General features: G+C 37.7%; 1 protein-coding gene across 1 annotated transcript in view; it reads right to left on the bottom strand.

The window, feature by feature from the left end:
* Window positions 1–4,376: 4,376 nt before the first annotated feature.
* Window positions 4,377–15,397, bottom strand: part of srgap3 (SLIT-ROBO Rho GTPase activating protein 3) — a 65,262-nt gene continuing 54,241 nt past the window's right edge. Inside the window, exons 19-22 of the mRNA XM_079460710.1 lie at window positions 11,750–11,930; window positions 9,492–9,641; window positions 8,914–9,223; window positions 4,377–6,217 (exon numbers count right to left, since the gene is read on the bottom strand). Of these exons, the coding sequence (XP_079316836.1) occupies window positions 5,780–6,217; window positions 8,914–9,223; window positions 9,492–9,641; window positions 11,750–11,930 (1,079 nt within the window). The 3' untranslated portion in view covers window positions 4,377–5,779. The remainder of the gene's footprint in view (window positions 6,218–8,913; window positions 9,224–9,491; window positions 9,642–11,749; window positions 11,931–15,397) is intronic.

Here is a 15,397-nt window from a genome sequence, read left to right as displayed (position 1 = left end):
CTGTTTACCTCCTCAGATTTGTCACATTCTGTTCTAAGTGCCTGCTTTGTTTTATAGAAACAATAGAAATCTCGTCAAAATAGAAATCTGCTCATATTTTATATCAACGCTACAATATGAGTTGAATCTTTTTGGCTCCATGCCCTTCGATGAACCTGTCAGAGGCTACAATTGATGTTACACTGCATATTTCAGGTGGAGGAAATGTGGGAAAGACTTTCTCTCCATAGCTAATCTTCCCCAGAGGGCATCCTATACGATAACTGTACTGAATTGTACCTAGCAGGTTGGAACTAAGACCTGCAATCTTATAGCGTCACTGGGGATGATGATGTGTTTATTCAAGAGACAAATGTTTAACACTGTTTAATGCAGTTCATGCACTTGGTTTGACAACCTTGCTGAAAAAAACTAAACAAATTCTAATGGTTTCCATTACAAATATGAACCATCACAGATGCTATTGATCAGATGTTCAGCATTAAACTATTACCACATTGCTGTAGTGTGTTTTGGGCATTACTCCAGTAGAATTTAATAGTGTGCTATTCGTTCACACACATTACCAATAGAGTCCCACCAGAGACCATAATAGTTTCCATTATAACCAATCCAATTCCCATTATAACCCTTTCAATTCAATTTCTGTGAAGGTTACACTATTTTTAGGTCTTATCAGTTTTGTGATATCGAAAGCCAAACACACGCAAGGTATTTCTTAATAGTTATTCAATTACATGCAGGTTAACGTCCAGTCAGCCGTATACTGTGTGTGGAAAAATACACCTTCACCTTTGTTAAATAATCTGTGGTCTAAATAGCATTTTAATACAAATATAAACATTTGTTCCTCAACAGTAAGCAAATATATATATATATATTATGCAAACATTTTTTCACATGTCTTCAAGGCTGCAAGAGCACTAAGAACCTTGAGTACTCAAGTACTCTAAAAGAGATATTTTTCATGTTTATATCTTCCTTTTTCAGACTCTCTCATGTGTAGCAAATATAATTTATCGACACTCCATACTAATTGGGTGGACATGTTCTGAAGCATTTGGAGAAATGGATGAATGATTGGCAAGTATTGCACTCAGAGACAATCAAAATGCACTTTAAAAGACACTGGCTTTACTGTGGGTTTAATGACCAGGGAAATGATTTCCACCTGATTTTGTCTCTGTTTGGACCACATTCGGTGTCAAAAATAACCTATACACAAAAAGCTTGAGCGCTATTATTGTTCATGTGACACTCAGAGCCTCTTCTACTACCATCTAGTGGCTTAAAGTTGTATTAGAATTCAACGTCTCTTGGAGAGGAATAAAATATGGTGATGAAGGATAATACTGTATGCCACCCGAAAATAAGAAGACGGAAATTATATTATGCCTAAACACCGTTTTTGTGAAAAATGTTTTAACAATAAACAAATATACAACACTTTAATATTTAACTTTTATTAAAATCTAAATTACAGGCAGTATGGCAAATACTAAATGAATAAAACAATTAAAATACATTTTTAGATTATTTATTTTTATTTATAAAATAATTAAACATATTATTATAATATAATATATTTATTAAATTATTTATTATTATTATTATACATTTATTTTTGCATTACGGTAATGCAGGTAAGGTATAAAGTGCTTAATCTGCATAATAAAATCACAATAATCTTTTTACATCTACCATGTTTAAAAGTTTTGTAGAAATTGGGATCTCATATCACTAAAACCACTCAGAATTAAATCCACACACACGTATGCACACACGTAGAAATGACAGTAATGAAACATAAGGTCAAAAAATGTGTATTTATTTGGACTCAAGTATGGTATCCAAACAGTGGGGTGGTGTACGACAACATCACGGGGGATCCAACCATTCAAACACTCATTTGAGAACATCATCACCAGACAAAAAGTGTTTAGAGGAAAAACCCAAAATGACAGTTTTCACAAACCACTATTAACAGACAAACGGCACTTTTGCCCCGTGGAACACTGCGTCCAGAGAACGAATCTTACTGTAGCATACATACAATAAACACCCACAATGGCATACATACAATACACGCCCAATGAAGCATACGTTCCCAAAACATACTTCCAGAAATATCACATATAGTCTGTCAAGAACAGGGATGCACCGAGTGCCTTAGTAATCGTGCAAGTACCATACAACATCCTATTATCAGACCAGAGAGGTCTTATAAATACTGCAATGCATTAGCTTGTTAGAAGGTTTGACTTAACAGCAAAATAATAAGCTTTTCACAGAACAGCCTTTGATCACTGGGCAGAGGAGACGAGAATTATGGAAACGTCGAAGAAAACTTCGATTAATTTAGTATGATATAACCTGATACTATTTATGATGACATAAGCCCTGCCATAAAGTCTATGTAATATCTATATACTAGATGAGTCATACAACAGATTTGGGAATGTAATGCATTGAATTTCCCAGCAGCAGAGAGAAAGAGGTCAATGCTAATAATACTCAAACACATGAGTAATAATAACACTCAAAGGCAGCTGAAAACAGCATAAGTGAAGATACTATTCAAATTAAAGAATGTGAATTTAAATTATACTTTGGTGCACGGCTGCCAGTGCAAGCTAGAGTTAGTTATACAAAATATGATGAAGAACTAAGTTGAAAATATTTGTGTTGGTAGTTGCCCAACACCATCATCCCTTTTTTCCTACAGAGGGAGTTGGTAAGCCAGTTTTGATCCACAAGAGGGCAGTATTTGTTTTAGCCCTTTTAATGTGAAGGAAGGCAAATATCCACCAAAACAAACAAGATTCATGTCATACCTCCAGGGTTATATTTACATTTTCTATGGAAGCCGTTAATGACAACTGGATAAGGATTTTTCAATTTCTTGGCAACTGTTATCAAATTGTGCAAATTGGTGTGAATTTTCTATACAAAAAGGTCCATAATTTTTACTCATTTCAAATTTTGAGATATCTTCGTGTTTTTCTTTCACATGGGATTGCACATCAAAGTGCGACTGAACGGTTTTAGTTTTAAACACATCATTGCAATATTATGCACACGTTTCTCACTGTAAACAAAACCATCCTGTAATTATTTTATTTGCCATTTGGCCAAAGAATAATGACACACTGGTGTAAATGCAGAAGAATGGTCCATTCTAGTCATATGTAACAACGCCTAGCGGGAAGTGATACTTGCAAACCTATTTGTGAATTTGTGAAGAGATACTACGAAATCTGAATCACTTCCTGAGATTAATTCAGAGCAGCTACAGTTCTTGTTTTCTCAAAATATTTAGTGATGTGTGTTTATTCTAGGGAAAAGGCACCACTAACAGTCCTTAAACTGTCGTATCGGACCGGTGTTACTGGCAAAGAAAAGCACGCACAAGCTGGTCTCCCTCACATGCGATCAACTGACCCATGCGACTACAAAGCTGAGGCATTCAGACACAAGTCGTTGCGAAAATCATTAGTCGAAAGTAATTCAACGTAGAAGTGATTTGTTAACGTTCCTAATGCAAAAATAGTATGGCACGTAAAAAAATGTTAGGCGAATAAAGATAAGACCTCTAGTATACTTCAACATATTACAAAGAAACAAATTGTGCGTAGTAACAGTACTTTTCTAACAGAACCTTTTTGTAATCCGTGTTTTCACTAGCTTTTCACATACTGTCATTCTGATTGGAATACATGAAGCTGTGTGTCCTAAGGCAAAGTGTCAAATCAGCGAAGATGAGATTAAAGCTATGGGCTCAGTGTTTGTCCTGTATGGTGATATGTAGGTCAGCCGGGCAAATTTTGTGCACGACTGGGTATTCTCTTTTCAAGCACGGCTCGTGGAGGAGGGGAAATGCTGAAGATGAACTGGAGATGATATGACAGATTGGGGGCAGCGGAGTTTCTCTTGTTGGAGCTTGTTTCTTTAGGCCTTTGAATATTCAGATCGGAAGCCGGAAACCTCCTCATCAGAGAGTGGGCGCTTTAGATTTATAAATGAATCATTCATTACACTGGGAAATAAGCTTCCATTAGAAAGTCATATTATTGGCAAGACTCTAAAAAAGAACATCCAGATCACATTTCACTCCAAAATCAGAAGTAAAAAAATCATCAAATGTTATGGATTATGACAAGATTTTAAAGGGATAGTTCACCCAAAAATAAAAGGTTATATCAGCGGTACCCATTGACTTGCATTGGTTCCGTGTCCGAATAATAGAAGTGAATGGGTACGACTGTTGTTCGGTTACCAACATTCTTTAAATAAACTTCTCTTGTGTTCTGCAGAAGAAAGACCATACGGGATTGAAATGACAAGAGGGTGAATAAATTGACAGAATTTTCATTTTTGGGTGAACTATCACTTTAATAACATTACATATTACTACAATGCATCAAAGTGTTTAATTTAGCCGCTTTAAAATGTTTACCATGATATCACACTTCTGTAATGTATTGATGATTAAACAATGATTTATCGTTTGAAATATGTTTCTTGGGATTTTGAGGCAATATATGACCCTGATGTTATTGCCCGGTTTTGTGAGATTCAACCTTACAGGAAATTACAAATTTAAGGGACACAAATCTATAGCAAAACCATTTAAATCATCTTTCTGTAACACAGAATTAACCTAAAGAATAAGTTTGCTTGCGAATATAACTTAAGTATCAAAAATGATCATTTATGGTTTTTAGTTAAATATACGCTTTAACCCGCATAACTGGGGTATGAAGAACTGCTTTCTGTATTATGTATTAATATTATTATTAATAAAAGTACTGTTTAAGAAATGCAAAAAAAAAACAGACAAGAAATAAGCAGAACACTCCCGAACTAACATTAATGGCTCAAACTAACTGATTCATAATTCATTTGCGTACGGTTGTAAAGGTTTCGTTCTAGTCATTCTATCGTAGCCTCCCTGCCTTTTCGCACCTAGGCTGTACAAGATTGACACTTAAAAAAAGATTCTACCCAAAAAGTATATACAAGTAAAACTACATTTTACCACAGGTTTCTTACAATTAGTTGGTATATTGTTTTCTGCATCTCATATATGTTTACAGCTTGGCTATGTTGTTTCTTAATATATAGCTTATTCTACAAACGAAAGGTATTACAAGTTCAAGTACAGTATATCTCTATATACAACAATTCAAATATAGGCCGGCCATGTTAAAGACGGTCTTTAAGTTCGATGCTATTTTATATGTACAGTCCAGTTCTGAAGGGCGGGACTATATCACAACAGTCCTCCAATGAGAGGAGTTTCTTTCCTTCTAAATAAAAAACAGACAAATGCATGTTTAATCTTGCTCCGACTGAAACAATGTCTCAAACATTAGTAAAAAAAACATGCGAGGTCAATGAAAAGAAAAATTCAACTGGATATGCATTTAAGCATTTCTTTTGTCTTCATTTTCCTTCCAGACTTTCCTCTCTCACATATTTCATTACCTGCTTATTTTCTCTAGTTTGCAGACTTTCTGCCTCTTTAATTCACAGAAAAACAAGAAATAGTGCGAAGTACAGAGCAAATCACCTGAGCCAGACTCGTCTCGTATCACCAGCACAAAGGCTCAACATGTCAAAGTACATGCATCGACCAACAGGCCACGGCTCCACCCGGTGGGCATTTCTAAAACTTTCCAAGGCTCAAAAAAAAGAAACCAAAAACAATAAAAGGGGTACAGCTTTTTCTGAACCTTCCTGGCTTGGGCGTGAGTATCACCTCACCGGCCCGCTAGCGCTACATGGTTCCGGGTTTTTCTCCCGAATTGGCAGTGGAGGATGCAGCGTTGCTCGAGTTATTCGGAAACATCTTCTCTGTGGGGGTCACAGCTGGACTTCCCACACCGGAGGAGCTGGAGCTGCTGGATCGGTGCTGTGTGGGTGGAGGTCGTACCGGCCTCATAGGTGGGGGTCTGAGCTGGGCCCCGGCGAGCCTCGCCGACCGTGCCGGTTTAAAGGTCGTCATCATTTCGGAGGTGGAGCTGCTGCTGCGTCTCAGGGCTGCGTCTGGGTCTCGTATCATGATGGTGTGTAAGGGACTCGGCGGCTCTGAGCTCACCGGGTTCTTGAGGGGTTCAAGAGTATCCAGAACGATGTCGGGAGCCTGTTTGGCCGTGTTCTGACGTTCCAGTTCGCGTAGCTCGTGAAGGGCAGTGTTCATTGTTTTCTCAATGTCCTGCAGCACAAATGTATACACAAGTTATTAACAACAGGTGGTTCATAGATCAGGTGGAGCTGTTTGTCAATAATTGAGACTTGTCCTGTATAATACTTTTTGATGTGCTTGGTCAGGCAAAACTTTCTGACATAATGCACAATGGTTGCTAATGCATTTCTAAGTTGGTTGCTAGGGCATTTCTAAGGAGGTTGCAACTGTAGGGCATTTCTAAGTTTTTATGAGTAGCTGTTGCACATCTACAATACAAGGTTTGGTACAAGGGCATTGTTTTGTGATGCCGTAACACTGTTTGGGTCAGTTTAAAAGAAAACAGCTAATGGACACAACATAGCCTTCTTATAGTAAGTGTAAACGTATGGTATATTTTGACTTGTTTTATGGTTTGCCAGTTAAAAATGAGTCTATTATTGAAAATGAAACTTTTATTATCAACTCAGATTATAAGGCACACCTTTCCTCAAAAGTATCAAGGTTATTAGTTGACTTAAACTATTAAAACATTTCTGTTAATTGAGATCAAATAAAACATCTTACATAAAATAGTCTATATATAATTTAAACGAAAACTGAACAAAAATGAGAAATGTTAAAAACTATACTAAAACTGAAGAAAATACTTTTATAGTAATAATAAAACAAATAAACTAATCAAATGAAGAAATCACCAAATTGCTAAAAGTGAAAAGGGCTCTATGCATGCGTGACTTGTTCCACACAGCAGTGATATATATAGAAGTGTTGTTCGGAAACTGCAGGTTCTTCCTGTGAAAGTAACGCATGCATTTAGCCCTTTTCACTTTTAGCAATTTGGTGATTTCTTCATTTGATTAGTTTATTTGTTTTATCTTCGGTCACTATTCTTGTCGAGAAAATGTATCTTGATTTAACAATATTTCGATATTTGTACTATAGAATAAGACAAAAATGCTAAACAAAATAATTTTTTAGTCATTTAGTCAAAATATGTTATTATTATTGTAATGTTGTATGTATGTGCCTCTTTTAACATCCTAAAGAGTCAATGAAAAGTTAACATGAAAACAAAAAATATAAAAATTTAATGAATTCAAACTATGAATAAAAACAATCAAAACCTGAAAAGAAAATTATAAATCTGGTATCATTCACTTCCAGAACAGTCTGGGGCAAATGATGCAACTTAACCCTTATATTAAGAGGCCTTTCCACTAATACTATACTAACAGTGTAAGAAAGATGATTTAGGACTTGAATTTGTCTGTTTCCAAAAAGTTTTTTCTCCACTATAACCTTACAGATCTTTAATCTCGTACTTTTTTCCAGGATTTTATGTAGTACATCGCATCAGCAGATTATGTTTCAGATACACACACACACAGTGTCCCGTCCCATCTCATGGACTATAAATTGACTGCGTGCCTTTCCTCGTTCATCTCTCTTCTCTCTTACAGCTGAGCAGGCCATAAAATGTAATGCCCAGAAGATAAAAGGCTCGTGAAGACCTCCACACACTGTACTGTACCTCGCAAGGGTTTATTACGGGCAGATGCTACACGCACCCCTAAAACACATTTACAGCACCTGATGCCTTAAAACGGATATCAAGCAGTAATATTAATCAAATAAATAATTTGTACTTACAATGTATAATGCAGTATATAATATAGTCTAAATCCACAAATGCTTCTGAAGCAATATACAGAATTTGTTCATTTTGATATCTCTATCCATATGCTGTAAACCACTTTCCTTTATTAAAGAGAGCACAGACACAAAGAAGCCATCACGAAAGATCATTAACTGTTCCGTGTGTCACTGACTTTATTATTTAAGTGAGTGTAAGTGAAACAGATAGATTAGTGCCAGCCTATCCCGTTCACGCTGATATTCGCTCACGAGTGCCAGCTCTTTGTTTCCGCTTAAAAAAATCCTGCCAGCTCCTGCAGGCACAGAGAATTCAAGGCTAATTGCACGGCTGACAAAAAAAGAACCAAACCGCTTTTGTTTATACAACTTTAAAATCTCTTACAATTAGAGCCTTAATAATGCTTCAAAATATAAGAGGATTTATGGATGTCACGTTTACACAGAACACGTCAAGAATATCTCGTAGTAGCACGCGGTAGAGATTTATGAAAGTATCATTTATCTTGACCATAACGTTGCTGTAGAAGTTTTGTTTTGAAGGATCCTTTCAAATTGTTAAGCGTGTTGAGGACATGGGTGTTTTGACATTTTGTTTTTCACCCTTCAGATGATAAAATGAGAACAAAAATCCCTGGAGCATAACACCTGCAGATGAGAACATCACAGACACATGGTGGTGAAACTCCCTGTAAGGCCCGACAGTAAGCAACCACCCAGAAAGTAACACGGATGACCTGTCAACACCCTAGAAAGTATTAAGAACGGCTTAAAATACACTGCAAACACTGGAGAACAGGGGAAACTTCTTTAAGAAAATTTGTGTTATTTGAACAAAGATAATATTTTATGCATCTCTATTAATGAGGTCATGAGAACATTTTAATGATCCAAAGAAATACAAATTATATTGATGGAGTAAAGCAGGATATACAGTGAGACATGTCAATGTACTTCACATTTTTTTAAATAATAATACATAATAAATGAATAAAACCATAAATACACCATAAAATCATTCAGTACATTATAATAGTGTGCTTTTACTGTATTGATTGAGGAACACCCACCTCTGCTAAAGCTTCAGCCTCCAGAGACTTGTGGTCTCCTAGACTGCTATGCCTCGTCGCCCCTGGAACCGGTCTAAGCGGGTGGCCCTCAGGATAGATCTTTCTCTCAGAGAAGTTAATGCTGCCCGCACTGCCGAATGTGCCCAGACGTCTCTTCTCTGGACTTTCTATGTGGCCCCTACTTACCGCCACCTTATGGGGGCTGCTGGGGCAGGCGGCGGCCCGTGGCGGCGTGTCTCGGGGAGGGCTGTGAGAGTCCGTGCCGCTGCGACGGCGGGGAATAGCAGACCCGTCAGAACGCAACCTGACCCTGCACACGCATATAATTAGACGGTGACGCTACAATCCAGAGCTTTAATCACAGTTTTTAAGTTTCCTTTTAAAGGCAGTGAAATACAGAGTCTAACAGAATGAATAATTTAAGCATGTGTGTCACAAACAACCCTTCAGAGAGGAATAACTAAACAGGCGGGAAATGGAAATAGAACAAGATTAACTGGTTTAAGTGGGATCATTAATTCATCCGGAGGATGGAAATACAAGCATAATTCGGTATGATGAGTAAATGGGCTACTGACCGGCCCATGACCCTGCTGAAGTTGTAATCAGATGAGGGTTCACATGGTGACTGAAGATCGTTTTTGGATGAGGCTTTGTCGTCTAGTAAAGGACCGCTGCTGGCCTCGCTGTCCGCCTTCTGGCTTAAACTATCAGAGAACGCATCATCCCTGGAAAGATGTTACAAAAATCATCAGAAAGAGAAGGTATCAGAAATGATCAAATTAGGGCTGTCAAACGATTATTGGTGACTCACCGCAGGCAAAATAAAAGTTTTGGTTTACATAATATACATGTGTGTACTGTGTATAGTAATTATGCATATAGAATTACACACTCACATACATGTACATATTTAGGAAATATTTTAGGGCTGTCAAATAAATAATCGCAATTATTTGCATCCGCAATGAAAGTTTGTGTTTACATAATACAATATGTATTCAGTGCATATTAATTTTGTATTTATAAACACATAGACATAAATGCACACATTTAGGAAAAGTAATCAAATATAAACATTTATATATAATTTAAAATATTGTTATATATGTTAATATTTCCTAAATATGTATACAGTATGTGTTTGTAAATAGAAAATTAATGTGCACAGTACACAGACATATACTGTATTATGTAAACACAAACTTTTATCATTAATGCAATTAATCGTGATTATTCGTAAATAATATTTTCAATAGAGTTTTTTTATATATAAATAATACATGCATGTTTATTTATATATACATAATTATTGTACACAGTACACAAGCTTATTATGTTAACAAAAACGTTTCACGATTAGTTACGAAAAATCGCTTGACAGCCCTAAAATACACAATACAGTAACATCTTTAATGACATTAATTCACAGCTTTCCATTACTCCACAGTACCAATGAAGGATTACTCTTAGCTTTGAACTTCATGAATCTGATTAATAGAATATTTTATTTATATCAATATTAGTAGCCAGATAAGTAGATTTGATTTTTGTTTATATCTTTTGTTCATTTTAAACAAAAAAATTTGCAGTTTCCTTACAAAGTGACTTTTAATGCTATTTGGTATACATTTTTATCCCTCTGCGTGTTCCTTGGGAATCAAACCCATGACCTTGGCGTTGTTAGCGCCGTACCAGTTGAGCTACAGTAACACTATTTAATGGTGCCCAGCAAGTAAACATCCACCGCTCACACTTTCACTGCATGTTCACAGGCTGTTTTTACAGTTTCGCTGTGTCATCCTCTATGAGATGGCAACAGAAGGCGTGTGGCAATCCGAAGCTGTTGAATGTGACTTTCATGGAAAAAAGCCTACAGCGCAAGTGTTTCATTATGTAACCATTCAGCAGACTTGTTTACTGTTTAAAATGCAATGCATGATTGTTGACCTTTAAGAATCTGCTGCCTGTCTCCATTTTTCCGATCGATGGGCCGGATTCATTTTAGCAGCATCAATTTTCCTTGTTTGCTGTCAAATCTTGCAATTTTGAATATAGGTCTTCGATTGACTGTTTTAATAAACTAATTTGTCAAACTGACACGGGTTGGACATTACAAAGAGATAATGAGCGTGTCATCTTTTTAGTAATTACTGAAACGCAGTAGGGTAGTTAATATCAGTCCGGGACTTAAATATGATCAACCCAAGGACATGGCAATTCATTTTCTTCACTTTCCTGTCAACGCGCATATAAAACTGCGTCTATAATGCCTTTAAAAACCCACTTGAGTTAAGTATGTCATGTCCAGTTACAATCACATGACTAGGAACTGTGTGAACCTCAAACCGTACATTAGTACACCTCTAATTTTTTCCTCACAGACCACACACATACAGAATGCTGGTATTTCAGATACACACTTTGATTCATTTAGCTCCTGCCAGGGACATAAAAGCATTCTTTAACTGCCGCTCAGTGCTGTTAAATTTTAATTAAATTCTAAAGTGTTAATGGCAGGAAGTATTTGATTCTCACTTATGACTATAAGCTATTGCGAACTGAGAAGCAGATGGCCTGGTCCATTAGTCATCTATTACCCAGAGGGCAACACTTTGGCAACATGCATTGAACTGTACATTGTAAGTTTCGCCCAAACTGCTGTGCATATTAGTATTTTCATATACAAAAGAAAACATAAGTAGTGTTTCCTGTAGGGTGTGGGGTGGCTTGCCATAGTACTGCTATGCGGAAGCAAAGATGTTCAAAGTTATTTTTAGCATGTTGCCTGGTGATAACTAGCCAGTGGTAATACTGTGTGTGTTTAGATACTCACATGTCTTGTACTACTATGTACTGGTGAGGTATAAGTCCATCAACGCCATTGTGCCGTCCTTCCCACCAGTCTTCAGACGCACGGTGATACAGCAAGAGGGATGCGCCTTTTTTAAAGGACAGCTCTCGAGGGGTACGACCCATGTAGTCAAACTTTGCGATGGCTTCGATCTGTTCCACCTCTGTGAAAGAGAGATAGGAAGAGTGAGGACTGGAGGAAAGGCTTTGTGCAGAGAACTTTGTCAGTAAATTTGCAGAGGGCTATAAAGGACGGAAACTGACTCCATTTGGTTGAACTACCAGCTGGTTTGTTGCAAGTAAAAATAAATACACAGAAAAGTGCATCATGTTCTAACCGTGGGAGAAACAAATAGTTTTGACTGAATGTGAAACCATCATTAAAGGTCCAGTGAATGAAATTTAGCATCTAGCAGCAAGGTTGCAAATTGCAACCAACGGCTCAGTCCTCCTCTCACCCCTCCCTTTTGAAGCACTATGGCGGCTGACACAGGACAATGATGTTGTCACGTTTTCGCTCATTTGCTGAACGTATTGATAGTTAGGGCTACTGTAGAAACAACATGGCTTATTCAATGGAAGGGTATCCGCGGTATATGTAGATAGAGTTAGCTCATTCTAAGGTAGTTAAAACATAACAGAATAATATGCTGCCACAATGACCACATAAAAAAGGGTGTGAGCATTTACTTTTGAAACACAGACCTACCCTGAGGACAGAATCATCAGGTTAAGGTTAAAACAGCGAAGGAAACAACCTCATCTTTAATCCCATCAAGGCAAGATCCTCAGCTGCTAAAAATGCAAAGTGGACTCTATCTAAATCCACCACCCAGCTTCCATTTAACATGACCAATATCATGCCTATCATCACCACAGATCAGTTAACGCCCTTCAGCTCCCAGACACTGCCGGGGGGGGGGGGGGGGGGGGCCAAACACACTTTGGGGTCACTCTGGGTTAAGAAGATATATAAAGCAAATCAGCGCTTTGCACAAAATCTCCAAGTCAACTAGAAATACCAATCAGATTCATTAGGGTCTCCATCCAGGGGTGAAATTAAATGCAGGCGTCGCACAGAAGTGGAAGGAAACATCACAAATGGAAAGATAGAAGATGTCTCGGAAAGTATGCATGTAGACTGATTGTTTCTATGGCGACTGAACCCGATTGGCTTAAGTCTTAAAATCCGATTGTGATTTGAAAGAATGAGTTAAAGGCTACAGGGCATGCGATGATCCTGTTTTAGAGCTAAAGGTAAAGTGTGTGAGTATAAATGGATCTTAAGATGTGTTTCCAATGAGCCAATCAAATTCTAAAGAACAAAATCAAGTCACACCCTACATTTCATTTTGAAACCCAGAAGCTGTTTGACGCAGGTATACATCGCAATTCTTAATAAAAAGTAGCAACTCAGGATGACTTTGAATACTGTATGAGTAATAGTGAGTTAAAGTAATAGTGTTTTGGTCAACAGTTACTTTTCCTCCATTATTAGAAGGCCGAAACTGAAACCAATCCAGTCTCCCGCCACAAGCAGCCAGCTGCATGCAAGAGATGCTATCAGTGATGTGTCTGGTGTTTTGGGTTAGGAACAAAGTGCAGCTCCATCAATCAGTAAATGAAGGGAGCAGGAGGAAACCCCAAGAGACCTGTTTTCTCACCCATGAACAAAGATAGAGAGAGCGTGCATTTGTGCGTGTGGCAGGGGGACAAAGTGATAAAAAGCAAGGGAGGAGGCAATTAAGCCGTGGAACTGAGAAGAGAGATATAGTGCATAGACTACTAACACTGAGCCGATATTTCTGTCACGTCCTGTATGCATCCCTACTGTTATATATACTGTTATATGGAATATACTGTATTCTATTCTTTAAAAAAAATATTAAAGTATATGACCCATTTAATTACTTTTATATATCATATAAAGAACATCAGAATTTTTTGATGAATGATAAATTATTATTAATATGACGTTCCTGAATATTACATGTATTCAAAGTAGAATTGTTATGTATGTGTTTTTATCTAGTTAAGGCTTTGTATAAACGTATCTAAATATGTTCCAGTTCGAAGACCAGGAGTTGCCCCTAAAACGTACTCGGTTACTGACATAACCTCGGATCCTTGAGATATGGGAACGAGTACTGTGTAGCAGGACGCTATGGGGAAAACTGTGTTGTAGAAGCCTGACTCGGTTTGGTCTGGTGGAACCAGATCTAAGGCTCCTTTTTCCAGTAACTTCCTCAACTCCGTGCGCAGAATGTGTGAATTCGCGCTCTGCACTCGGGTGGGGATCACCCCGTGAAATCGTGGGGATCTGCGAGCGAACTGGAGTGAATATCCTCGAGATATTATCCCAAGAACCCAATCCCTTCCCCCGGGATGGCCCGCCAGGCCTTGGCCCTTGTGGCAAGGGGTTGAATGCAATGGTAATGCTTCATGGCCTGCGAAGACTTCTGTGCTGCCGTGAAGCGGTCTGTGAAACCCTCCACCGACGGTCCGAAGACTGGCCATAGATCCCCTGAGCCATGGCAACACGCTTCCACCAAACGAGACCATATCACCAGATATCAGACCAGCTGCTTTTCGACGGCGAAGCAGTCAGTCTCGAGTAGCAAAGGTAGCGTCGTCGCTGAAGGAGAAGAGATCTAAGGACCCGACGGCGATGTGTCTGCTTATATAGCCATAAGCCCCGCCATTTTTGGCAGGCGCCATCACCATTGGCTCAAAGTTTTACTTTGCACTAACCAATGGCCGTGCAGTCTTCACTGCATTATTAAAAGTTTCAGTCATCGGAGAAAAATGAGTTTTCCCATACAGCCTGCTACGCAGTACAAGTGAGGTATCGATAGGGAACTCTTAGCCTACATTGACTAACATAGTAGGAAAAATTACAATGGTAGTCAAATTGTCCCAGAACAATTGTTTGCTTTCATACATTCTTTAAAATATCTTCTCTTGTGTTCAACAGAACAAAGACATTTATAAAGCAATTTTCCTACTATGGTAGTCAATGGTGGCCAAGAACTGTATGGAATGAAGCATTCATCCACATATCTTTCTCTGTGTTCATAAGAACAAAGAAATGTACACAGATTTGGAACAACTTGAAAATATAGACAGAATTTTTAATTTTGGGAAACTGTTCCTTTACCGTTGCTTCAGAATTTTTGTTATTATAGAAAGTACCATACAAATACATTGAATTAAAATAAAAAATATTTACATATTTTCTTCACATTTCTAGTGAATAGATAGAATGAACAAGAAGGGAGAGCAAGATTTTTTTCTAAAACCTTGAAACACACGCTGCTTTATAAATCTGTGTTGCCAGGTTTCAATTGAAGATAATCCCTTTTATCTCCTCATATGCCACTAACCAATAAGAAGGTACATTGGACAAAATACGCTGCTGTGATTGGCTGAGCTACACACCAATCATGAACAATATAATTTGGTATGTACAGAATAAAGTATTTATTTTGCTTCTATTTCTTTTAGTAAAATAACACACTCGTGTTGGCTGTGTATGTGTGAATGTTTTTTTCATGGAAACTGTTTAGATCAAACTGAATATGACCCAGATTTCAGCAAATGCCAGGTTTGACATCTTACTTCAATTGGCATG

The sequence above is a fragment of the Barbatula barbatula genome (assembly GCF_947034865.1).
Source record: "Barbatula barbatula genome assembly, chromosome: 7".
NCBI classification, from domain to species: Eukaryota; Metazoa; Chordata; class Actinopteri; order Cypriniformes; family Nemacheilidae; genus Barbatula; species Barbatula barbatula.
The sequence above is the reverse complement of the archived record's forward strand: the minus strand, read 5'-3'. Positions and strand labels throughout refer to the sequence as shown.